This window comes from Sarcophilus harrisii, chromosome 6 (assembly GCF_902635505.1).
Source record: "Sarcophilus harrisii chromosome 6, mSarHar1.11, whole genome shotgun sequence".
NCBI classification, from domain to species: domain Eukaryota; kingdom Metazoa; phylum Chordata; class Mammalia; order Dasyuromorphia; family Dasyuridae; genus Sarcophilus; species Sarcophilus harrisii.
This window is the reverse complement of record NC_045431.1, coordinates 115,512,040-115,539,829: the sequence shown is the minus strand read 5'-3', so window position 1 is coordinate 115,539,829 and position 27,790 is coordinate 115,512,040. Positions and strand designations below refer to the sequence as shown.

Below are 27,790 nucleotides of genomic sequence, written 5' to 3'. Positions count from 1 at the left end.
TGTAAAGTATTTTACATATATTTTAAATTTTAACATTTACAAATATTTTAAAAGTTGTTATATCTTTAAATTACAATTTCTTTTTGTTTCACTTAAAAACAGTGTTTCCATGTACTGCTAGTTACATTCAACTTAGAGAAGGTACAAGGACACAGGACAAAGCACCTTCAACTATATGAGTTCTGAGACACAAAACATTCATGGTGGGAAGAAAATATGTATCCATTAATCAAAAAATCTGGACAGGATACGTCAGGTAGATAGGGTGTTAAGTGAACCCTCAAAATTCATAACCTATTTTACTATCAATATGCCCATGGTTTTATGAAAGCATGCACAGAGTTTATGAGACAGTAAGATGACTAATGAAGGAAATTCTCTGCTTTCTACTGAGAACTTCTGTTTGCTTCTAACTGTTTAATTTCTCTTCCATCTCTCTTTCAATTAACCTCCCTGTTTGTATTTGATGAGACGGCACATAATATGGAGCAAGGAAAAAAAATCTTGCTGATTTATGGGCATTCTTCCCCAAAGTAGCAGTTTCTGTCAGAAAGGCACATAAGTGTTTGAGTTGATAGAAATTGCATAGCAAGAGAGCCTCCATAGCTAACTTCATATTGACACTTCCTATGCTGTTTAATATTTGACTCAAAAAGGCCTCTTTTAAGATATTGCATACTTCATGTAGGATGGTACATTTGAATGAAAGATAATTTTGATTTCTATAGGCCAAGAGTTAGAATAATGAGTTCAAATAGTATAAAAAAGCACAACAAACACTCCTTACCTCTAAAAAAAACCCACAGTAAAACAACTTTTCACTTCTTTGAGTAGAAATGCTTTTGAGAATTTTAAATTATTTTTTTAAAATGAAGGCTGGCATTTTGGCTTTAAAGCATCTACACTTTGTAGGATTTAAAATTGACACAATTAAATTAAACATTTAGAAATAATTATTACAAACTGTGTTACAAAAATACATGCCTCAAGAAAAGATCTACAAAATCAAGTTCACAAAGACCCTGTTTGTTTTAGATCTAAAACCTTGGGAAAATGGTTCAAAAACAACTCATTCACATGTAACTATTATCCTTAGTATTTTTGTCAAGGTCACGATACCAATAACAAAATGCTTTATTTATTTCTTCTTGGCAAGTAAAATTTGCCTGCTGATAACTTCTTGATCTTACAAAATATACAAATAAATGTATGTATGTACAAATTGCTACAAATACATTTATTCTATAATCCATGTAGATTATAGTCAAAGAGTTACTGGAAGTTTTTTCTTCTCCCCCTTAGCTACAGGTTCCAGAAAATGTCAGATTAAAATGCTCACTGGAGAACAAAAAGCCATTGGCTTTTTGTGCTAAAGAAGGTGCTTTTTTACGGGGGGAGGGGGGAGCAAGAATAACACAGTTATTATGCTGGCCAATGAACAAGTATTTATTAAGGGTTTCAATATGTGCTGGACATGTGCTTCAAAAGTTTTATAAGGGAGAATTTCTTGTAATGTATAAAAATACAAAGCAATACAAAGAGACTTTTCCCTCCCTTCTTTTAGATTTCCAACAATAGCTACAATTAATATAGATATGTTAACATATATGTATATATACATATGATTATATATGTGTATAAAATTGTTGGAATATATAATACATGTTATATTATATAATTATACAATATGAGATTACACAATATATTAAATGTTATATATTTATATAGCTATAAGGAGATTATATATGTATATATTATATATATATATTTTACTTATATAGTTATAAGGATATATGTATCCTTATACATATTTAGGGCAGGGATTATTTTTGCTTTTCTTTGTAGGCCCTGCATTTAGCACAGTGCCTGGCACATAGTAAACATTTAACAAATGTTTGTTAACCAACATACTGAATAGGATGAAATTATGTATATAAAGATACATATACACATGTATATGTATAATATATTTGTATATCTCTATAACACATTTATATAATATATTGACATATATACATACATATTATAAATAGATTTAGATAACAAGTTTAGATACAGACATAAACACAGACATAGAAATATAGTTAACTCCTCTACCAATTCAGACCATCACTGGCTTTGCAGCAGTTGACAGGCCTGTGAGAAGTGCCGGGGGCACTGAGAATATAAGTCTCACCTGCCTGGGTTATACATTCTGTAGAGGTCACGGGAAAGATCTTAATTCATTTCTCCTGACTGAGACTGATTTTCAATCCTATTGAGTAGACAAGTCATTGCTGCTGATCACACAAGAAAATCACTCTATTAATAAAGGAAATCTAGTTTGGTTTTTAACAATTTTTCTGAATCTTTGACCCAATCATAGTCAGTAGTTTTACTTCTCGATTAAATCTAAATTATGAGGCATTTCATGAGCTAAATAGTTAAGTAAGATCAGAAAGGATCTTCCTCTAATTTTATGATTATAATACTATGTAGTAAAATATATACCCTATAATACAGTAAATATTTGAATGTATATTCAGGAAAGAATATACATACAATTATAATTTATGATAAATAGAGGAGTACAATTTTTCCCCTGGCATTATCTAGAATGTATAAATTCTTAAAGGAAATAAAATCTAGAGAATAATATCTGATCATCTGCCTAAGAAATAATCTATGGTGCTAGCCAATAATTTGTGTCCTCAGAAAATACTGTGTTTAAAAATGTACTTTCTGGCCCTTTAAAAATATTAACTGTGACACAGAGGGAAGGACCTCAAGATAAATGAATTTTTTGGCTTATCAAATTCCCCGCAATTATGGTCATTCCACAGGTTCACTGGAGTGGCTAGAAAGTAATTTTTACCTTTATTGTTGGTTTATTCCCTTCCCACCCTTCACCTAGTCACTGTATGTTTTTACTGTAGTAAAATGGATATGGCAAAAACCAAGGTGAGCATGTTGACTATACAGGAACAGATAATAACTTCTGGACATTTTCTGGTCCCCAACAAATAACAATTTACATTAACATCCTAAACTATAATTTGTATTAACTTATCATTGCCTTGGACCTAAATATATGTCTGAAAAACAAATACATTCCTATGTTGTTTTCCTTTACAAAATTCTTGAATAACAACTAGATTTTTGCATTTATTTTATTTCTTGCTATACTACTTCAAGAAAGTTAACTGCAGTAAGATATATAAAAATAAAGGCTCAGGAACAAAAAGGGCCAACAAGATGACAGCTTTGGAATTATCTTTTTTTTTTTTTTTTTTTTTTTTTTTTTTTTGAGGGAAGAAATTCCTGAAGGTCTTAACTTGGCTGCTTTAATGTGGCACAACAAATCACCCTGAGGTCTTAGAAGCTACTTCAGCAGAAGACAAACTGGCCCTTTGAATAATGGGTCTGGCACAGAGGCCTGGCCCTGGAAGACTTGGTCTAGAGGTTGCCCCAGAGCACTGAGTAGCACCTATACAATTTTTATGGGCACAAACAATTCACAATAGCATCTGCTGAGACATAAAAGGGATGATTATACCTGGTGTACTTATAAAACCATGGCTCTTTTAAAGTAAAAAATAAATATGTCTATGGTAACCAAGAGATATGATGGAAGCATATAAAAATGAGACTATGTCTATAATGAAGGACTATTTATAAATAGGAAGAGTATCTTCTTTCTCCATGGGAGTCAATTTTCACTGCCATCACAAATGAAATAATGAAGGAAGAATTCCTGTGCCCTGCATTTGTGGCAGTGGGTCTGAAAGGAACTGAATAGCCATTATATAATGATATCCTTATTTAAAATATTAATTCCTTTATGCAGAATGACAGGCGGCAATGCTTTGAAGGAATAAGCTTCAAAGCACTGTATTTCAGAGGCTGGGAAAGCCAACAGTCCAAGCTCTTTAGTTTTATGTTGAAGATAGATATGAAAGTACAGCAGGCCTACCAATGGTACAGTGCTCTCCGTTCCATCCCTGGCTGCATTCACACTTCCCATCTTTGCAGGTTCCATGTTCCGCACAGTGGGGGTGGCAGGCTCTTTGATTACATGCTGGGCCAGTCCAGCCTTCTTCACAGCGACAAGTTCCCCCCATGCAAACCCCATGTGAGCCACAGTCCACCGAGCATATTTCTATATTGAAAAGAGAGGAAAGAGAGACAGAAAAAGGAGGGGGAGAAGCAAAAGAGAAAGACAAAATTAATGAGCAGTGTTATACCTTAAAATCTAGTCTGAGAGATTGAAAAAGCAACATCATTGGGAATAAAATAATAAGAATTTACAAACTCAAATGTAATTTCTGATACGGCTCTGAAGAACGAATAAATATGGAATTTTAACATTTTATTTATGCTTGTTTACTCATTACCTTACACACTACACTTTACTAAAGTATCTGTAGCTAGGTATAGATGTTAGGTATGAATAATTTCTCATTATATTCACTTATTTCATAAGGGCAACACTAAGCAGTTGGAAATATGTAACCTTATGTCAATTAAAATTTAGTGAATAATTCTAACTGTACCCAGACAGTTGTGTCTAACAGAATCTAATTGTAGCAGGAATAAAAAAGACATCTTATATACATTAACAACTAATAAAGCCATCCTTCAGATTTTTAAAATAGTTACCATTTCCATGATACCTCCCTTTCCCCGTAAGTATTAAAAACAATATACTACAGTGAGCATAATAGCTTGATTATGACATGATGACATATTGGCTAAATAAAAGAAATTATTTTTTCCTTTTCAGTAAATTTGTATTGTTGGCAGCTGTGAGTAACTTAGCTTAAATAATAAGACTGCTTAAAAAAAACCAAATCAACACATAACTATGGAACATGTCTTGCAACTATTAAGATTATTAAGGTCAAAGATGTTCAGTCTATAGTTAAATCACCTCCACCCGAAGATTTTATGAATTTGAGTGCTCATTTAGATTACTTTTGTTTGTCCAATGTTTTGAAACCTTCATTTAAACAATGTTGTCCTCTGAAGGAAAAAAAAAAAAAAATCCTATAATGAAGTCTGAAGGGATTCTGCACCCCTCCCCCTTGGAGAATAAAGTTAGTCATAGCTGCTTTTTTGTTTGTGTATTCTGTTCAGTTTTGGTCTTTTCATAAAAGAGAATATGCTTAACAATAAAAAGCTGAAGTTATTCTTGACTGAAATAGAAATTAGAGTTCAACTGTTCTTTTCTTCTTTTAAAAAATAATTGGAGCAGCCTACATATAGAGTAACTTGTTTCTGGTTTCTCCATTTGGTGGTTATGTTTTCTTTCTCGGACACCATAATTCTTTGTCTTGAAGAATTATAGAACATTAAATACCACATCAAGGAGCTATGACATTTCCTATAAGAAACACTCAGGAATGTTTACAGGAAGAGAGCTAGTGGATTTTTCCCCCTTCTATGCCACATTTTCTATCTACTTTGAATTAAATTTTTGATTAAGTAATCCAAGATGGTTTGATTAACTTCAGAGCAACATAACATCAACTCAGCTCCAGGAGAGAAAGGTTTATTTCAGAGGCACCCTTTCTCTTCAATCTAATCAATTTTTCATTAGGGTGAAGGTGTTTATCAGCATTTAGCACACTAGCTTTGAGCAAGGTGCGTCAATCTTTGTAATGAACTTATTAATTAGAGTTAATTCAATTGAAGTGGAATTGAAGGGCTAATTAATGGACAAACTGCTGATGAAGATAGAGGAAAGCTCTGTGGCTTTCAAACCTTTAAACTCTCTGATAGAAACAAATTCATTCCCCCTCTTTTACTAGCTTAACCAAATGTTTCTTTATGGGAAAGAGCCACTTATTTACAAAATCCAGGTTTCTGAAGGTCATTTTCCTAACTTCAAGTGTGGCAGGTGTTAAGATTTCCTCAGAAGCAATTTAAAGGATTCACAATTAGACAGTTATTAAGTCTTAACTCACACATAGAACAAATTACCAAATTCTTCTTTGTTAGTTGTAAGGGTTAAATTCTTTAGCTGTGCTGATTTGCTAGATTTCATATCTGAGGTATGTAATAATCTCAAATGCCTTCAGAAGATAAACACATGATATATTTTCTTTTACAATCTTTGCTATTATTGATTCTGAATAAGATTTCAGTCTATATGTAAACAGGGGAAATAAACTGCTAGCAGAACTCAGAAAGCATTCGCTCTGCTTTAAATATATTTCTCTTTTCATAGTAACTATATTACAAGTAATTTTGTATATAGAGAAAACTGTTCATTTTTAAAGTACACAGAGTATCAGTAGATAGCAAACTCCTTGAGATTCAGACCAGTTTTTTTTTTGTTTTTTGATGCCCATTATCTAGGATAGAGCCCACAGTGACTTAGCATACTGCAGCCACTGAAAGAACTTACTGTTGATATCGTAAATAAAATTACATATGAGTTAGAACCATGATTTTTCAACTTATAAAAAATGATCTGAAACTGGAAGACTTTTTTTTGCATCTGATTTAATCTTTTAATTAAGGTTTATATTCTAAGCATCTATTTTCAGCCCATAGCAATTCTCTTTTACAAGTATGGATTAAATTAGTTTTTGTTGTTGTTATTATTTAGGGGCTATTACAAGCTTCTTCTATAAAAATTATTTAGATCTTTGCTTTCCAGAAGTGAGTCCACACTGAAATATTACTGGTTCTCAAAAAGAGAGGTCCATAGTTTTCAAGATTTATGTACTTAAAAATTGACCTACTTTTTAAAAAGTATGATGTAGTAGTAGAAAGAGTGCTGGACCCTGGGTCTTTAGGAGCAATGGACATAAGTTTCAGTCATTATAGGGCATGATCTTGCCCAAGGCACTAAACTCTCTTCATCTGTAGATAGGAATTATGCCATTGCCTCAACCTAGGGCAATAGTATGGTCAACTGTATAAACTACTCACTATTCTATAAATATGAGTCATTACTGTTTATTTCTTTTAACTCCTTCAGTATTATTTGGATGGGGAAAACATCAGTTTAGAAAACTTGTAGAGATGGTAATTTAAGCAGAATGCAAAGATTGATAGCAAAGCAAAATTGGAAGCAAATTCCAAGGTAAAGCCAATACTGTATTGTGAAAAATATGATTAACTTTCTAAGAGGCTTATTCTAAGTAGAAATAACAATGTGTAATATAAATATCAGAGGCAGCAAGGTAGATGTGGGCCACATTGGGGTCAGGAAGGCCAGAATTCCTTCTCTGAATGAGACAAGATGTCTTACCATGGGAAGGGGAAAGGGAAGGAATAAGCATATAATGCCAATTATATAACGGTGTTATGCATGTTTATAAATATTAGCTCACTGGATCCTCACAACAACTCTGAAAAGGATGTTATTATCCTAATTTTACAGTTGAAGAAACTGAGGCAAATAAGTTAAATGATGTGTCCAGCTAGTAAGTACCTGAGAAAAAAAATGAATTCAGTCTTCTTGATTTAAGACCCAGTACTGCACCACTTAGCTCCATTAGGTGCCATGGAGAGGCCATTTAAGCCTTGGTTCTTTAGTCGCCCTTCTAATATTAAAAGCTATATATGTTGCCTAGCAAGGACTTTCTTATATTGTTAGAAACACAGGTCAGGACTTGGGTTTGGTCAAGATCTGCAATTTCATCAGTGTAAGAAACTCTTGGGATGAGAAGTTTCCTCTGCTAATGCAGGCTGGTTAATGCAAACAACCCACAGTCTTCAAGAGTTGCTTAGCACCAGCAAGTTCTCTGCTTTGCATAGGATCACACAGCCAGTATGTGGTTAGACTTGAACTCAGGTTTTTTCTGACTTCCAGATCAGCTTTCTATCCACTGGAACACGGAACATCACAAATGAAAATCATTTAAACTCATTGGTTTAATTTTCCCTTACTTTCTAACATCCTCACCTTTTCTAAATCCCATTTTCTTTGGGAAGACTTTCCCAGCCTCCTTCATGCTGTTGCCTTTGCTTTGTGGATAATCATCAGTTATCCTGTCAGTAGCTTGTTAGTACCCAGCCTTGAAAGTAGAGACAATGTTCATATTCACAGGACTTAGCATAGTAACTCCAGCATGATAGGTTCTTTTTTTGTTGATAGGCTCTTATAATAAATGCTATTTTATTGACTAATTGAATAGATATATTTTTATTTTAGAGGGAGGAAATGTATCCACATCCAACAGAAATGGCTAGTTACACATAGCAAACTTAGCTATTATCAACCTTCACTTATAAAAGTAGGTGGTGAAATTAGAGTAGCATGTGGAACCACTGAGAACCCTGTGCCTCATGTGGCTACTCTATGAAAGATGATAATAATAACCTACCCCCTCCCTTTGCCACTCCCCTTTAGTCTGCCATTAAAGGTCTCCAACAATATTACTAGCCTCCCTACTCCACCCCCCAAAATTCCACTGCTCTTGACAAACCTGGCCCTATTTGCAATCATCTTACTAAGCTTTTTTCTTCTGTTTTGCGTCTGGCTCATCCACCTGCACGGATATATCTGGTACCTCTACGATTAGCTAAAGCTCATCCCTCTTTCAAGGGAACTCATCATCTATGGAGCCTTGTTAGCCTTCTTCAGGCCACAGGGATCTCTCCAGCTTCTCTGAAATCATTGTATTTATGTATTTGCAAAGTCTGAGGCTGCAGAAGCTTTGGGACTCCAGTTTCATGTCTCAGCTTTGCCCCTTAATACTCCAATTGTATGGTTTAGGGTAAGTCAGCACCTCTCTGTCAATGATCACTTTCACTTATGACTTCACAGAATTTTCATGAGGAAAGTGCCTTGAAAACCCTAAAGCACTATATAAATTTTAGCTACTGAGTTGTGAAAAGAACTGATGATGTTCAAGAAAAAAACACATTTTCACACATAACCAATGGGCTGCCTTGTTTTTCTAGAACATACATATTTGTTATAAAGGAAGGTTTCTATTAGGAGGGAGTGGGAATTGGTGGTTAGTATTAGTGATGTGAACAAAAGCAGTCAATGAAACATTAACACTATACAGAAGGGAGAAGGAAGTTCAGAAAGGCATATAGATAGGGAGTACATTTTTATTTCTATTGTCTTAAAATTTACCATCCCCTAAAGATACAACATCAAAGAAGGTCATATTTCATTGAAATTCTCCTTTCTTGTTCCTTGTCTACTGAAATGTTCATATGTATGTGTTGATGGTTATTCCATTAATAATAAAAATAAAATTTAGAAAAAAAGAGCACTGAATTAGAAGCTAGGGGATCCATCTAAGTTCTGGTCTGGCCATAGATATGTGTTAGCAAATGACTTCATTTTCATAGATCAGTTTCCTGATATGTAAAATAAAAGAGGGCAGGTAGGTGACACAGTGGATAGAGCAGTCAGGAGAACCTGCATCTAGAAGTACTTCTGCAGTCAGGCATTCAAAAGTAACCTCAAATAACCTACTAGCTATGTGACCCTGGGCAAGTCAAATTAATCCCCTTTGCCTTAGTTTCCTCATCTATAAAATGAACAAGAGAAGGCAATGAAAAATAGTCCAGTATTTTTGCCAAAAAAACTTCAAATTGGGTCATGAAGAGTCAGATGTAATTGAAATAATTGAATAACAACAAAAAAAATAACAGGATTGAATAATTTGACTCAAGTCTTGCTGGTTTCTCAGTTCTAAATCTATGAGCCTATGATTCATCCAAGTTGTAATTCAAGATCCAACAGCCTTGTAATATCTTTTTATAATAATATAAAGATAATATAATATCTTTAATATCTTTTCTATTGATTATTATCTTGTGTTATTATTTAACTCTTCAAGCATTTAAGCATTATTTCTCTGACCAGACTGTAGGTTCCTTGAAATTAGAATCTTTGAGTTCTTTCATATGGTCTTGGAAAAATGACCTTGTCTTTACCTCAGATAACTCATTTGTCAAATGAAAAGGCTGGCTTTGATCACAACCTTACAGATTTAGAACTGAAGGTTTCTGAGAGACTTTAAAATCCAACCTCCTCACTTTATAGGTGAGAAAAACAACTTATCTGTCCAGGTACACATAAGGAATAAGTATCGGAAATGGGATTTGAATTTGTGTCTTCCTGACTCCACAATGTGCACTATCTTATATACTATATTGCCACAAAAATGCTATGATAATGTATTTGAGATTTGATGTTTATGTGTGGGGAGGGAAAAAGGAAGGAAGAAAGGTAAAAGAAGGAGTAGGGATCAGAGAGATGAGAGAAAGGAGATAAAGAAATAAGAAACATGATCTCTACTTTTAAGTAATTCATATGGGAAGTCAAAATTGCTAGAGCTTTCCCTCTGATATTACTTCCAATTATATTAATATTTATCTATATATATATATTCAGACACGCACACATATATATGTATACACAAAAAATAGTTACAACACAGCACTCCATGCCAGCCTTCCCCAAATCCCAGGGGCATTTGGAGAAAAATTAGATGAAGTCAAGTTTTTATCTCGCTTTTTTTTTCAGACCCATTCCTCAATTTCTTAGCAAGAGAATATTGTAGCATTTTCTTTTCTCTCCAGGGTAACTAATGTGTCTTTTATATATGAATCATTCCCTCCTAGGAGGGAAGATTTTACACACACACACACATATATGTGTTATATGTATGTGTATATGTATGTATATGTATGTTGCTTTTGTTCAGCATTTCAGTCCTGTCTCATTCTTAATGACTTCATTCGGGGTTTCTTGGCAAAAATACTGCAGTGATTTGTCAGTTCCTTTTCCAGTTCATTTTACACATGAGGAAACTGAGGCAAAAAGAGTGAAGTCACTTGCTCAGAGTTGCATAGCTAGTAAGTGTCTGAGTCCATATTTGAACTCAAGTCCTGCTGACCTACATAAATAGGATTTTGTAAATATATGTATGTGTACATCTTGTGTGCATATAGTTGTTTGCATGTCACCTTCCCCTTTATATGTGAACCTTATGAGGGATCTCTTTCTTTGTATTCCCAGTCTTGATTATGGGACTTTTCACACAATAAGCACTTGCTGCCTGCCTGCCAAAAACCTCATTCTACTCCCTTCCCACAGTTCTCATTCTTCAGTTTTGGCTTGATGTACAACCACAAACACTTGCACTGTCTGCTTTTCACAGTTTCTGTACTCACTCCCAGATTTGCCTCCCAACTCAAATGGTCACCATCAGCTCTGGAGTCATTCCCTCAAGGTGCCTAAAGGTGGCTGTGGAATCACGCTTTGAAGCCTCCAGGGACTCCTTTTTCTCTATTCTATACGGACATAGTCAGTGGACCCCTGTGAACCTACCAAGGTGCTCAATAAGATGATTAAGCTTCATTTTCCTCAATTTGTACAACAGAAGCAATAGTAACTACAATATTAGATCAATGGGAGGTTAATTAGACAGCATCTTCTATTTTTTTCTTCCCTCTTAGGAGGGAACTACCCACATGTGGAAAAAAGATTAGCCCCTTTCTGCTACTCCCTTTCCTGCCTTGGAGAAAAGGGAGAATGCTATAATATTATTTTGCTGAGAAAATGGGGAATGGCCTGGAAAAGTCAGCTATAGCTTGACTTAAAGTTTTCCCCTGATTTTTCCTGGGATATGGGAAAGGTAGTACATGGGATGCTGTATTGTCATCGTGTTAATATGGTAACAACTATTGCCCCTCTCCGGCCTTAAAAGAATATATTACAGTCATTCCTAGGGAAGCCTATACTAAGGAGAGCTGAATGACTGTCTGCTTGGGACTCTGGCGTTAGCAAACTATGACCTGTTGCAATTCTCATAGAGAAATGGTGAAACCATTTAGATATAATTTAGGCTCTTTTGGAGAGATCAAAGCAAAAATTACAAAGCACAGGCTTTTTAACTTATGACAAATAAACTGCAAAACAGTTTTTTCCCCTACCATAATGTGTAATCAATAAGTACTAATGCCTATAATTGATTTCAGCAGCAAGGCATATATTTAAAATGCATAGTGTATGAATGTGAGAAGTATTAAAAAATAGCCCAGTGAAATACTTTAAATTGGGTGAAAAATGAACTTTTGATTCAATCAATTTTGCCAAGTTTCTGCCCTGAGTAGGGGCTAACAGTGATGGTGGTGTAATTCTCAACATTTACTCTTATTACTGGTTCCGAATGTTTTCTGACCTCATCATTTGATTGAAAATGTTGTAATGATCTTTGTTTTTTTTCCCCACTCCTATTCTGGATTTTTCTGCATGTCATGCTAGTCTAGTGTCTTCACATTAATCAAATGAACCCCTGTGTCCTTATTCTCCATAAGGATAATAAAGTCAGAGGAACCTGATTCCCCCCAAAATTGTCATTCAAACTCAGAGGGAGAAAATAAGCACAAAAAAGGAAATAGTAGAGTTTCCCCTGAGATCTTAGTGAGTGAACAGAAATCTGGCCAGAGTCTTCCTAGCTGGGAGTTACCAAAAGGAATCATTCCAGAGGGTTCCACAGTTATAAACAGAATTTATGAGGAAAGGTCTTCACACCATCTTTTTGCGACATGGAGAGGTACTCCCACCTTGAGCAAGATAAGGTAAATAGAGTAGGGGCAAGGAGAAAGGAAACAGAGGTATGAGGAGTACATTTTGTTTCATGTGAAAAGAATCAGGTTAATATAGTAATGTTTTTGGGGTGTGATGTGTTAGTCATGTCCCCTTCTCACTCACAGAATGACAGTATCATAAAGGTATACCCTGGAAAGAACCTCAGTAGCATCCACAACAATCCTCTTATTTTATAGATGAGAAGAAAATAATCACTCAAAAAACACCTCATATGTGGTAGGTATTGTGCTACATAATTTACAAATGTTGTCAGTTGATGTTCCCCAAAACCCTGGAAGGAAGGTGCTATTTATTCCATTTCATAGGTGAGGAAAGCAAAGGCAGACAGAGGTGAAATGACTTGCTAGTCAGTGGCCAAGGCTGAATCTGACTCAAGCCCAACCCTCTAGCCATGACACTTAGAGGTAGGGATTTGCCAAAGCTCACAAAAGTAATGGGTATCAGCTGAGGGATTTGAACCCAGAGTCAACATTCTTTCCACTGTACCACACTGCTCACTCAGCCATCTCTTTGGATCGCTGTCAATGTATACATTATGTACACCTTTCTCTGTGTGTCCAAGAGTCTGGAAAACCCTTCCCTCCTGTCACAATACTACAGATCATTCAAGGTCTCATATTGGGGCATGTCTAAGGAACCTTCCCTGCTTATTTTGTTTTTCAGTGATCTGATTCCAGCAGCATTTAAACAATCAAAACATCAATCATTTCCTTATGTTGCTTTTCCCATAGTTACGATAGAGTTCTCCACATGTGTGTCTTGGGCTGGCCTATGATATTTTTATGGGTTATTCTTCTGTTTTGTGTAACACATAAGAAAATTAATAAAGAAAATATAATTGTAAATTGAATAAGGAAAATACAAAGTCCTTGAGAGTATGACTATTTTTTACATAACTCAATTACATTGTTCCAAAAGTCTTAGTGTCATATAAGTTATTAAATGCAGCTTTTCATGGTTAGCAGGCAACAAATAAATAAATTCTGGCTTAATAAACTAAATAAGAAGTGCCATTTCAACCATAAATATACTTGTCATTATTTTTTTTAAAGATTTTTTGTGGGGGGAATATAGGGGATTGAGGCATGATGGGAGATATTTCTATGTACATATGTCATTTCTTAATATCATGTTTACATTTCTGTTGACAGCTGAAATTATTTGTTTGAATTCAGTTCTCTTTAGTTTGCCATTATCATGACTTGCCTGTCAGGAAGAGAGAATATAATTGAATTTTACCGGTTAAACAAAGCCTCCTATTTTTTTGCAAGGGGAGAATGGTCACACTCATTTGTTTCAACAAGAAATTCAATTCAATTTGAACTAAGCAACATTTAATTAGAAATTACTATGTACAGGGGTAGTTAGGTGGTTTAATATAGAGTTGGACCTAGAGTCAGGAAGACTCATCTTCATCATCAGTTCAAATCTGTCAGACACTTACAAGCGAACTCTGTTTGCTTCAGTTTCTTCATCTTAATAAAGAGATGGAGAAGAAAATGGCAAATCACTTCAGTCTTTTTGCCAAGAAAATCCCAAATAGGGTCATGAAGAGTTAGGTGTGACTGAAAAAAATGACTAAATAATAACAAAACTATTTTAAAAAACTATGTAGGCTCTGTGTTACACACTAGAATAATCATATAAGGAAACATTTCAGGATATGATGACAATAAATTAGTTGACCTTACCATTGGAGCAATCTGGACCTGTCCAGTTTGGATCACAAGTACAGGTACCACTTTCTTGAAGGTATGTTCCATGCCCAGAGCACTGGTCCGGACACATGGTTTTCAGAATCTCACAATTGTTTCCACCCCATCCTGGGTTGCAGTGACATTCTCCATGGATACACACACCATGATTAGAGCAGCCAGGATCTAAACAATCAGCTGTAAAATAATAAAATAAATAAATAAATCTAGAATATATACGGGCATCCATCTATCATGAATTTCCCCCAACATATCTTATTTATTTTAGGTTATACATATACATTCATTTTTGACATTTCCATTTGCGTCTATGTTGGGAGGCAAAAACCACGAGGAAAAAATGTGAAAATAGTATGCATTGAACCATATTCAGTTTCCATAGCTCTCTCTTTGGATGTGGATGGCATATTCCATCCAAAGTTTATTGGAATTGCATTATCGTCAAAAATTTTTAAAGCTCCTATCATGTGCCAAGAGATTCTGAAGATAAAAAGACAAAATTAATACAGCTCTGCCTTCAAGGAGTTTACGTTTTTACCAGGAGAATGCACCTGTCTATGTAAGAAGTATATACAAGGAGCAGCTAGGTGACGTAGTGGATAGAGCACCAGCCCTGACTGAAGTCCAGAGTACCTGAGTTCAAATCTGGTCCCAAACACTTAACACTTCCTAGCTGTGTGACCCTGGATAAGTCACTTAACCCTAATGGCCTCAGCAAAAAAAAAAAAAAAGTATATACAAAATAGACACTGATTTTATAGGGGAGTCTTCTAGAGTACTCTGAGGTAGAGGTAAAGGGCAGGAAAGATTTCATGTACGAAGCTAGTTCTTGAAAGAAACCAGGGATTCACCCCAGGGTGAAGGGAGAATGTATTCCAGGCATGGGGGTGGGGATGATTACAGCAAAGGCAAGCAGAGAGGAAATGGATTTATATGTTCTATGTGAGGGACCAGTAAAAAAGTACAGAGTAATTGGATCAGTGAGTGCTGGATGGGGAAGAATGTATAATAAATTAGAAGATAGAAAAATAGGTTGGGGCCTGGTTCCGAACAAGAGCTCAATTCCATTTATAGTCAGTCACTTAATGGGTGTCCTGATGGCAACTGCCCAGCAACCAAAATATGTTGACAAATTCTGAAGAAGCCATTGTTAGCATATGGAAGAATTGTATAGCAAAGCAAGTGACATCCTAGATAAGAGGCACCAGCCTCAAAGCCATTTAGGTAATTGAGAATCTTGCAGGGATTGGTAATTTTCTTGAATTATATTGAGATGCACTTGAGGGTTTCAGACTTTTGCTCTCTCTTCTGCTTAATCAGAAAGGAATAAGTATTGGATTCTCTGTAACAATCCGTATCCAGTGACCTAATCCACTAGGATGAAGTTCTGACAGCTGGGTAGGACCCTCAACCTGTTTGAGAAATAAATGAGTTCCATACTCCCTAGCCTTCTTAATTCACTTTAATGTGCTTTAGATGACGAGATTTAATTTAGCAATTTGACTCAATAAAACTTTACACTTGTAGGGTCAATGGTCTGAAAATTTAATTCCAGAGGCTTAATTGCATTACTTTGTAATGCAGATCAATAAAATCAATTTGATTGAAGAAGGAAAAGGATGCTTCTCCCTTTAAAAAATATTTTAAAATTTAACAGTGTTCTTCATGATGGCATCATGATGTCATCATCATATATAGTTCTGGAACTCACAAATTATAAGATGCTGCACATGTGAAATATCACAATCGGTCTTGATGTTAAAAATGCCAAAATACCACATGGTAAAGAAGGACAGCAGAATAAAACAGGAGTTATTTCTTTTGAGATGTAAAAATGAAAAAAATCAAGACCTGTGTGCAGTGTTTATTATGCTGGCCTGACTGATTTTCTTTTGCTTTTTAAGCTGGTAAAAAAAAATTCTCCTTTAAATTTATGATCTCATCACTAATATAATATTTGATCTATATGGTCTTTTAGCCCATTTTTTGGATGGGGGATACAGATCTATACTTTCTTTGGTATAGGAACCTGCCAGCAAAGAACTTTTTCTACCACTGTTGATTGGCACTTCCTTTCTAACTTCTAGTTTTAGAAAGTTGCTTTGAATGTGACATAGGAATAGTAATCAAAATAACTTTTATAACATTATGCTTCAAAAATTCCAGAAAACAAAAAATCTTAAAGCTGGTTGGAATAGAAAAAGAACTTCTTCTCTCCCCCACAAAGACGGGGTGGTCCAAAAGGATAAATCTGAAACTAAGAAGTCTTTGGTGCAATAGATTTCTTTATGAGGACAACAATAGACATCTGTAAATATGTACTTGTTTACCTTCTTCACAGTTTTCCCCTTTGTATCCCGAGTTGCAAGCACAAGAGCCCATAATACAAATCCCACGACCTCCACATTGAGGGTCAATACACTGGGTGGTGGGCACATCACACTCAGTACCCTTCCAGCCGCTGAAGCAAAGACAACGTCCTTTGGAGTATTGCCCATTTCCGCTACACAACACTGGACAGGCTGCTGTAAAATAAAACATGACAGAAGAATTAACAGCCATCTTTCTCATCAGCCTTGGGAAAGAAAGGAAACATCTCTGGAACAAGCCACATGGCAGTTTCTCTTCCTCCCGTGACGTGATGATCTGGACTCTTGTACTCCTGCAGATTTGTATTTACTCAAGAAAGGAATTTGACTAAACATACCTCTTGAACAATCGGGGCCCAGAAATCCTGGGAAACAATGGCATGTCCCAGAAACACATTCTCCGTTTCCATGACAATTCCGGGGGCATTCGACCACAGACTCTGAAGAAAGGAGAAAGAAAACTTGTATGGGCTATCTCCCACCACAACGCCAAGCAGACTCTACAACTCTGCCCAGTATCGGGTACATGCCAAAGTGGCTGGTGTGTACAACAATTTTTAAAAGTAATATCTCCTTGTAGTGGATTATTAGAACAGAGAAAATAATGGGTAAACTGTTTTAATCAAACTTTTAAAAATTTAAAGTACTCATTTAATATAATCTGCTTCCTTTTCTTTCTCTTATTTCTTGACAAGTATCACAGTTTATTTTTCACATGTTCATTACTGAAAAAATAAAAATAAAAATATTTCTCACATCTTATCCATGATTTGAAATGATGGGAATTAATGGTTTAAAAAAATCTGTTAAAACATTCTTCCCACCTCCTTAACCTTCTCTTTAAGTTGTGGCTTTTCAGAAATTCTTTGAAGACCATTCTTACCTATAACGATGGTATTAAAAGACACCTGCTCTATATTTTTCCCATCATTATAAAAAGCCAGATGCCATATTCCAGAATCCAAATACTGAATAAAACCAGCTTCGTGAAGACTGACGGATCTTGTTTGTCGACCAGCTCTTTCTGACTCAAGCAGATTGCGCTGTTCTCTCGCAATTAACCTGCTGCCATCCAGCAGCTCCACAAAGTCATACTGTGGAAGGAGAAAGTGAATGAAGCTCATTACTAGTCAACAATTATAAGTGTTTTTTTTTTTTAAAGCACATTACCTTTTTAAAAAAAAAAACCTTTTCCTAATAAACACAGCGTTGGAAGAAAGTTTTTGTCAGATAACTAGCTCCAAAGGGCAAAAGCCTATGTATGCCCACAGGGCAAATGGTTAAACAGCAGCTTCCTAGGCAATCTTTGAGACTTTGTCATTCCTTCTATGTACTTATATGCTCATCATATGTGAGTGTATGTATGCATTAAAGTTTTTTAAGTACCTTACATATAACTTCAGATATAAGTCTCAAAGCCTGCCTATGAAGCAGGTATTCAAACTCTCATTTTCCAGTGGGAAAACTGGGGTTGACAGAGGTCAGATCAAGTCATAGATCTGAAGCATAAAGGGACCTTAGAGTTCATTTAGTCCAACTCCCTTCATGTACATGTCTGACCTACTTCTTGATGGTAAGATTCTTGTGGCTAGGGACCATAATTTATCTCTGTTTCTGGGTCAGCACCAAGATCAATGTTTTATGCCTATCAGGTATTCCATATGTAGAAAGACCCAAGTTCAAACTTGGCCTCAGATAATTATTCAGTGTGCGATCCTGGGCAATTTTATTTAATATGTCTCATCTTCCTCATTTCTAAAATGGGAATAATAATCAAGTTATCTCATTGGATTTTTGTGAGGATAAGATTTTACTTGCAAAGCAGTTTGTAAGGCTTAAAACACTTATATCAGTGTCATTATGATTATGATTAAAAAGTTGTTGGATGGATAAAAGATGGCTGAATTTTCTTTGTGATTAAAGTATCTGAATATACATGTGTATATATACATAGAAACACATATGCATACATATGTGTATTATATGTATTTTTCCCCTTCAAGGATAGCAGACTCTATATTCCTATTGAATCCTGGAACTTTTTTACAATTAGTCAATCAACAACTATTAATTAAGCTATTATTGTGTGCCATACTTTATGGGGATATAAAAAAAAAGCAAAAATGATCCTTGTTTTATAGAGTTTATCTTTTTAAGGAATGTAAATAATCACAGTTTTAAAGCAGGAGGAAACATCAATACTTATCTAGCCCAATTCATAAATACCTCCCAGATATCCATTACCTAATGAAGGGTCAGTTGGCTTTTCTTTGAAGACTACCAGTGAAGGATTCCTAATTATCTCCCAAGACAACTCCTACCACTTGTTGGATAGTTTTAATTTTTAGGAAAATTTTTCTGACTTTTTAGCCTCATTTTTCCTCTTTGCATTCTCTATCCATTCCTCATTTCCAAAACAAACCAAATTTATTCTTTTTTCCATATTATAGAAGTGATAGAATATAAGTTATGAGTCCAACATCTTTATTTTAGTTATACCACCAGATGCTCTGTCAAGACCCTCTGTAGTCTTATGACTTTGATATTCATCCCACCATTCTTGAATTCTTCCCATTTACAACTTTTCTTTTTTCTGTCTCTTAGAATTCCTAGAAATCACTGAATACTCAATTCAAGCACTACCTCCCACACAAGCCTCCCCCTGACCATCACAGCTGTTGTTGTTTCCTTCCAATTCTAGCATATTACTTAGTCAGTATTTTGTATTATTTATACATGTACATGTTGATTGTAAACACATTGAGGGTAGGGACTATTCCATTTTGTCTTTATATCACTATCTCTAGCATAATGCCTGGCAAAAAGTAAGCACGTGACAAATGCCTATAACTTGATTACAAGATATGCTTCTGATAAAAAGCAAATCAATTGGAAAATTAAACTGAAAAGACTGTAGCATAGGTAATAACACCAACAACCTCCAATAAGTATTTGTGAAAAATTATCATTCAATTTAATCTGTTTTGTTAAGAACAGGCACAAGCTTACAGGGATGGATACATTTAACTGCTGAATTCTACTTAAGTTAGTAACCAAAGAGATTTCACTTTGCAAATCCTGTAAATTTAGGCCATAATTGTGTGGTTAAAGTGCGCACATAAAGAGAAGATGCGTAAAAAAGATAGACACTGCAGAGGCTTCCTAATAGATTTTCAGGAAGAACAATTTAATTTTAAAATAAGTTTCTAATAGCTAAGAGTTATTCAGATTCCATAGTTTAGTTTGATACTTATCTTGAGACATGAATTTAGAGTATAAGGTGAATTAACAAAAAGAAGGAAGGAAGGAAATAAGCATTTATTAAGTGACTACTATGGGCTGGAGCACTGTGGTGAGACCTTTGCTAATATTATGTCATTTAATTCTCAACAATTCTGTAAGATCAGTGCTATTATGAGACCCATTTTATAAATAAGGGCGGTTAAATGACTTGCTCAGGACCACAAACCTAATAAATGCCTGGGCCTGAAAATTAACTCACGTCTTTATGACCACAAGCTCAGGGCTCTGTTTCCTGAATCTTTCTTTTTTCTTTCATATCCCCTTCCTCCCTCTCTCCTTCTATCCTTTTTCCCCTCCTTTTTTCCTTCCCTCCCTCCCTCTCTCTTTTTCTCCCTTCCTCCTTTACTCTCCCTCCCTCCCTCCCTCCGTTTCCTCCTTCCCTCCTTCCCTCCTTTCTTTTCTTTCCCTCCCTCCTTCTCTTCCTTTTTTTCCTTCCTTCCTTCCTTCCTTCCTTCCTTCCTTCCTCCCTCTCTTCTTTCTTTCCTCCCTCTCCCCTCCTTTCCTTCCTCCCTCCTTTCCTTCCTTCCTTCTTTCCTTCCTTCCTTCCTTCCTTCCTTCCTTTCCTTCCTTCCTTCCTTCCTTCCTTCCTTCCTTCCTTCCTTCTTTCCTTCCTTCCTCCCTCCCTCCCTCCATTCCTCCTTCTTTTTCTTTGCGTCTCTTTCTATCTGTATATGTTGATTTTCTCACATATTTCAGAAATTTCTCAAAAATGATTTTATCCAAAGTCTCCAAGGTAGTGATTTAGGCCATTAAAAAAATCTTTGGTGAATATTCAGTCCAGGACCTGCCACATAATGAATGCTTGCTGACTTGGAGAATGAAGTTGGGGATAAAATAAGTATATGGCTTGAGTGTTGGTGACTTTTAGTACTGATATCAACCTTGGAAAAAAATAGCTCCTTATACTAAACAAAACCCACTGAACTTTGCTACTTGATAAAACTTAAGGTAAATTTAAGGTTTCTTATGTCTAGAAAGTATTTTAAGAATTTTGTTTAAAAAAAAAAGAGGTGACACAACCTGGTACCAAGAACACTGGATTTAAAAGAGTCTAAGAATCTCAGTTCAGATCCCAACTCTGAGAATTACCGGGTCCCTGGACAAGACCATTGAGCTCTCTATGCCTCGGTTTCCTTCTGAGGTTTTTGCACTACACTTCACATGAACACGGTGAGGACTGAATGATGAGATCATTCATGGAAAGTGCTTTCTAAATCTTAAACAATATACAAATGTCAAGTGTTATTGTTAATTGTGTAAAGGAAACTGGTCTTGGGAGTCAGAAGTATCTGGATTCATATTTAACCTTTGAAAGAGACTGGTTGTGTAACCACAAATGAATCATTCAGCCTCTTGGTGTCCTATGCAAATCTCAATTAATTTATCAGTCAATGAGCAAGCATTTATTAAGTTAGGCAACATGACATTGAAAGGACAGGGACCTGCAATTTCACTGGCCAAGGAAAGTCCTACGTGGGGAAACTCCCTCTACCACTGCAGATCATCACCTTTCTCTGAATTTATAGGTGTACAGAATTCAGAGCACTGACTGAACGGTTAAGTGACAAAAGGAAATTTAAAAATTAAACAGATTCTGTCTTCAAGGATTTCTCGGATGAGAAGGAAACAACATGTAATTTGTATATACCACTACTACTATTGTTGCTATTGTTATTATGACTGCTATTATTATAAGCACTACTACTTTTATTACTACCACCATGACTACTTCTACTACAGGGGCCTGCAGGGATCTATTCTATTTTGAGCTTTAACATCACTGGCCTAGAGTACTAAGAAATTAATGATGTGCTCAGGGTCATACAGCCACAATATGTATCAGAAGTTGGAGCTGACTTCATGTCTTCCAGGCTTCCCAGTCAGCTATCTATCCACTACTCAGCAGTGGCCTCTGCATAGTAAGAGCAGCAAAACTAAATTACAACATTATAATTATTCAACTGTGAAAGTCTTAAATGGTCTTGATAAACATTAAAAATATGGGTTTTCAACAACATTTATAAAGGATGGATGAAGAAAATGCAATAATTAGGAAACAGAACTGGTAATTTTTGGAACTTCTAAGATAATCTTATACTATACTTCAATTTCCTCTCCAATCTTCCTGTCCCTGTCTCTGTTACCATTAGGTCTGTTACTTCTTTCTAATAAAATCTGGAGCTCTGGAAAAGATCAAGAGTATCGATGAACCTTTTTCTTGTTTGGGAAGGGGGAAAAAGGAGCAACTCATAAAGAGATTAGCAACTGATGCAAGGGAACCAATATGGAGAATATCCCAGGAGCTGGAGAGACAGAGGCAAGGAGACAATGTCTGAGGTAGAAGCAAGATCAAAAACCATGGCAAAAAGGAAACAAGAGTTTTATGTAGGAAAGAGAATCAGATCAGCAGCCTGCCCCCCCAAATTCAATCTCATTTGAATTTCCTTTGGTGGAGAATTCCTCCACTAGATAAATTTGTCAGTGCTATGCCCAGTCCCAGCCCCACCAAGTTCCCAATGATCTTCCTGCACAGTCTATGTAGCAGCTTTTCTGGCACAGGCCAGAGTTACAAAATAAGAAACAATTCAGTTGTTTTAAGAAAAGCTATCCAGTATTATCATTCAAAGATTAATTTAGTAGGTAAAAGAGAAGCAAAAATTATATATAATATACATTTTTTTCTTTTACGGTAACATTGCCCAGAGGGTTCCATCTTTCTTATCATATAACACAGTTTATGAAAAAACATAGAAAACAATTCTGAACCGCAATTAATCTTATTATCATTGCTAAAAAGAGGGCATAAAAATGTGATTTCCAATTATGTCCAATGTTAAAAAGATCCTACACACACACACACACACACACACACACACCCACCCTAACTCACCTTTACAAATCTCCATTAAAAGTAATTAAAATAAATGGAATGTGTTGATTTTAAGGTATAAAAATAGTTATGTCCTCCACATTCTCACTCTTCCTTATAACCTGGCAGAGCTTCATTTATATCTGGATGATTCTTAATTCCCAAATTCATGTTCTTTCCCATCTCTTTATTTACCTATCTGAGGTGCTCTTGAATGCTATTTCCAACATCTTGTCCCTTTTGACATAGCTTCTGTTTCTTTCTGTTCCAGCCCCCTTGGACTTAATTCTTTTCTCTTTCCCCATCACTAGACTTTTCTTAAAAAACAAAGATACAAACCCAAAGCAAATAATATCTTTCTGAATCATTACAATAACTCTGGGAGATATATACTACCTCCTCCAATTTTCTAGATGAGCTAACTGAAGGAGACAGAGGCTAAGTAAACTTCATAGGATCACAAAGCTAGAAATTGTCTCATGCCAAATTTGAACTCATGCTTTTCTGACTCCAGGTTCAGTCTTTTCTAATTATTACATGACCTCATTGCCCCTCATCAGTGGACTTTTCCTAGGCCACAAGAGCTGGCCATTAAACTCTTTCCCTTCTCTCAGTGTAGCATTTGGTAATGTGAAGCTTAACAATCTTTACTTTTAGAATGTGAAATGTAGATTTCATCATGTATTTTTTGTTCTTAAATCTCCGCTTTTATTCAAGGTATCCTTGATAAAAATATGAGAAGAAACAGATGGCTTTCACAAATGATTTGTTACAGATGATATCTCCATGGTCACATGGCTGATTGAAAGGTATATAGAACCACAGACTACTGGATTTTTTTGGACTATTAAAAATTTGACTCAGCAAAGTAAAATGCTTCCTTAAAGACTTTCAGTTCCTGAGATGTCTTTCATACATTTATAAATGAAATTACTTGATAGACGCAACTCTAGAGACAACTTTATTCAGTGACCTCTTAATTAGCAACAAAAAGGCAGGCAAACAGCAGGGAAACAGATGCTCAAAAAAGGTATCTCTATTATGAAAGATGTCCTGCACAGGGTTCAAATGGAAGAGGGATTCCCTTTAGACTAAATTCATGAATTTATTTAAATTAATATAATTAGTTTCCTTTTTAGGATTATTTTACATATTTTAAAACATTCTGATGAAAGGGTCCATAAGCTTCACTACAGGAAGTTGGGTAGCACCACAGTACATAGAGCAGTGAATTTAAGAGTGTGCAATAACCAAATTCAAGTATAGTCTAGCTTTGTGATACAGGGGGAAATCACTTAATCTTTGCCTCAATTTTCTCAAGTAAAAATAAGGATATCACCCCCTATTATTAACACTCACCTTACAGAATTATGATGATGATCGTATGAGATAATATTTGTTAAAGAGCTTAGTACAGATCCTGACACATAGTAAGCTCTTAGAAAATGCTTGTTCTCTCCCTCACCTTCATCCCCATTCCTCTTCCCCAAACTGCCAAAGAAATTTATGGCACCAAAAAGGTTAAAAAGTCTTGCTATGGATGATGACTTTCCACATTTTCATGATGGCATTAAGACTCTCAATACTACAGGACTTTTTCAAGAAAATTTGCATCCATTAAGAGAATGACCTTAGAAACCATATAGAAAAGAGATAAATGGATGAAGTATTATACACATTGCTTGATCACAATATACAGTTAGTTAAGCAGAACTCTTATTCCATTTAAAGTAGAAAAGGAACTGTAGATGGACAATAAGTTGGGCCTAGAATTAGAAATGAGGAAGAATCTGGGTTGACTTGTTTTCAGAAAATTATGTATCACTTTAAACAATTGCAGAAGACTCTTGGACATAAAATCCATCATTTTGGTATTAATACTTTTCTGATGATATTATGAATCATAGAATACAGATCTTCAAAGAATCCAAAGGGTAATGGAGAAACCAAGAGCAAACAGAGGTAAGCTTTAACATTTTATTTACAATGAAGCAGTGGAGAAGATAACCAGGAAATATATGTTTGGAACAAAAATGAGCACATTTCTAGAATGAGGTGATAGCAGATAGTTATTTCAAGAGCTTTAAATATCTTTGGAATATTAGGAGATCCCTGGTGGACTTCCCACATATATAGATCCTCACTTTATGGGAAGAAATAATGAAAGGTCTTGAGAGTAGAAACTGTCATTTCCCTTTTTGTATTCCCAAACCCTTGCATAATGTTTGGTGCATAATAAGTGTTCATTAATCAGCAAAGAGAATGTTTAGGTCAATGACAGACAGGCTATTAAAATGTTGGTGTGCTGTGACTGATTCATAAACTTGAATGAAATTTTTGGATCCTTATTTTAATGTGTGTCTAGAGACAAGATATTACAGGGAAAAAGACTAGACTCTGGTATTCTAGTCCTGGTTCTATCCTTAATTCATTATATAATCTTGAACAAATTGCTCGATTTAATTTAAGCCTCAATTTTCTTATCTGAAAACGGAAAGGGTTGAATTATTTGGTTTCTGCCAACTCTATTCTTCTGTAACTGAAACAAACTGTGGCAGAACCATTTTCCTCGCCTTGAAATCTCAAACTCAGCAATATAAAGAACTTAGCCCCTGACAAAGACTATACTGGCCACATTCTTTGTACAATATAGTTTAGAGATGAAGAGATTTGTGTGGATTAGGGATCTCAGATGAAAAACCATTTTGATTGCAATTCTCTGATGAGATGGAGTAAACTTATTGCATCGGTGACTTAAATTTTTGTCATTTCTTTGTGCTTCTCATTTTCAGTTTATCTTTTAGTCTGTGTGCTCACTGACAGGCTCAGTTTGGCAGCAGATTTTGGGGAAGTTGTAGAAAATCCATTCAGTTATTGAAATGGTGACTATGAAGACAATTTTCACATTTTGACAAAACCCACTTCACTTTCACCATAAACAGAGCCTGATCTCTAACACAAACAACCTGTCTCAAGCTTGCTTTGAGGAGGTGACTTATTGAAAGGTTTTTTCATTGTATCCTCCTACATTATGTCTGACAGTGAGATTGCAGGGTAGTTTTTAAACAGAATTAATTTCAAATTTGGTGCCATAAATTGTCTTATAAGGTTTGAGTGTTCTTCAGATATAGATATGGAAATGTTTTAATTGTGTCCTTGCATGTGTGTTTTCCTTACTGATTTAAGTATCTGTTGATGTGATTTTTACAATTTTCACAATTTCCACAGCCATATAATTAAATATAAATTTTTTATTATACAATATAAGCAGAGGATCACTTCTAATGTTTCTTTTTAAAGGAAAAAGTTTTTTTAAAGTGTGATGTAATATATATTACTTTTCTTTGTAATTAACTAATGCCATCCTAACTGCTAAATCCAGTAGCTCTTTTTCATTATTCATGGTCTGTGACGTTTCTGGAGCAATGAACACTGATCATGCCCTTCTTGTTGCTCTCTCCTGTTCTTCTCTTCTCTTTCTGACTATCTCTTAGGATAGCTGAATTTAGGATCTTAAATTAGAGTTAGAAAGGATCTTGGAGGCCATTTAGTTTAATTTTCCCATTTTGGTGAAGAGGAAGTTTGAGGCCCAGTAGGATTAAGTAATTTGCCCAACTTCATGTAGATATTAAGAGTCAAACAGTGTTTTCCTCACTATATTGTGCTACAATGTATCAATGGTGTTACATTGCTTCTCTATGGAGACTCTGTTGCTTTCCCATGATTTATTTATTTATTTTTTGCAAGTAACTTTCCAACTCTAAGTAATGGCATGAATTGATGATTTGGACAACTACCAAATTTTAGAATATAACAACCATTCTGATATAATTTGTCATACTACAGTTTTTAGTGTATTCATTAACTACAGAAAGTGTCACAATTAGGCTATAAATGTGTACCAAATGCATAGATGAATCACGATTTGAAATAAGTTACTAATTTGTCAGTTTAACATCTATGAAGGGAATCACTTATTAGTTTGGCTGGGAAAGATCCTTGTGTTTCAGTTAGGAGATGGATTCACATTCTAGTTGTGACCTTTACTAGTTATGTGAGCTTAGATACATAATTTTCTGTCTCAGAACCTCAGAGGGACTTAAAGTAAGGAAAATAATAAGTGCATTTTCTACCTCAGAAAGGAAACTTACAGAACTTCTTTGTAAATATTAAGGCTAGTTACAAAGCTATTGTAATTATTATTTTCTTAAACACTTATTCATATGCTCAATTTATTCTTACCCTGGATTAGTTCACCTTCATATTTTGCTACACCTATATTTACGAAAACAATCAGATGAAGACCAGGAGATGTTTTTCTTCCAAAGGCAAATGCAATAATTTTATAAGAAAGAAAATAGCAGGGAGCAGCTAGGTGGTACAGTGGATAGAGAAACAGCCCTGAAGTCAGGAGGACCTGAGTGCGACCTCAGACACTTAACAAACTTTCTAGCTATGTGACTCTGGGCAAGTCACTTAACCTCAATTGCCTTAGCAAAAAAAAAAAAAAAAAAAAAAAAAAAAAAAAAAATAGCGGCCAATATGACCTTTATTCATAGTTTTCATTATTGCTACAGATCAATGAAAAAGGGTCAGTTTACCATATGGCTGAACTCATAAAGGTGAATAACTTTAAAAAATACAAAGCAGCATCATCTTACTGATCACAATAGGTAAGATTCTGTTACCTGGGTATGGGAGGGTGGTAAGCCTTTACGCCCATATACTCCAATTAGTGCATCCTTCTGGAGGGAAATATTGAATTTAAGAAACTGTGGCTGATCAATAAAAAGCTGTGATCTCCAGAAAATCCCTGGAGGAACCTCTTGAATTGCTCTCCGGCCAATATCAAGTTCTCCTGAATCTATGGTGTTATTTTCTTGCGCAAATCCACCTAATTTTCCTGTGTATAAAGATACCCACAGAGGAATAAGAGAAAAACAACGAATTATTAATCAAG

The 27,790-nt window shown here is 35.3% G+C and overlaps 1 protein-coding gene across 5 annotated transcripts in view; it reads right to left on the bottom strand.

The window, feature by feature from the left end:
* The window catches only part of LOC100924065 (teneurin-3), a 311,270-nt gene that overhangs the window by 140,746 nt on the left and 142,734 nt on the right, over positions 1 to 27,790 (bottom strand). For all 5 annotated transcript variants that reach the window (XM_031943281.1, XM_031943284.1, XM_031943282.1 and 2 more), the window contains exons 5-10: positions 27,519 to 27,733; positions 17,542 to 17,752; positions 16,997 to 17,098; positions 16,620 to 16,814; positions 14,266 to 14,466; positions 3,953 to 4,138 (exon numbers count right to left, since the gene is read on the bottom strand). In XM_031943281.1, the coding sequence (XP_031799141.1) occupies positions 3,953 to 4,138; positions 14,266 to 14,466; positions 16,620 to 16,814; positions 16,997 to 17,098; positions 17,542 to 17,752; positions 27,519 to 27,733 (1,110 nt within the window). The remainder of the gene's footprint in view (positions 1 to 3,952; positions 4,139 to 14,265; positions 14,467 to 16,619; positions 16,815 to 16,996; positions 17,099 to 17,541; positions 17,753 to 27,518; positions 27,734 to 27,790) is intronic.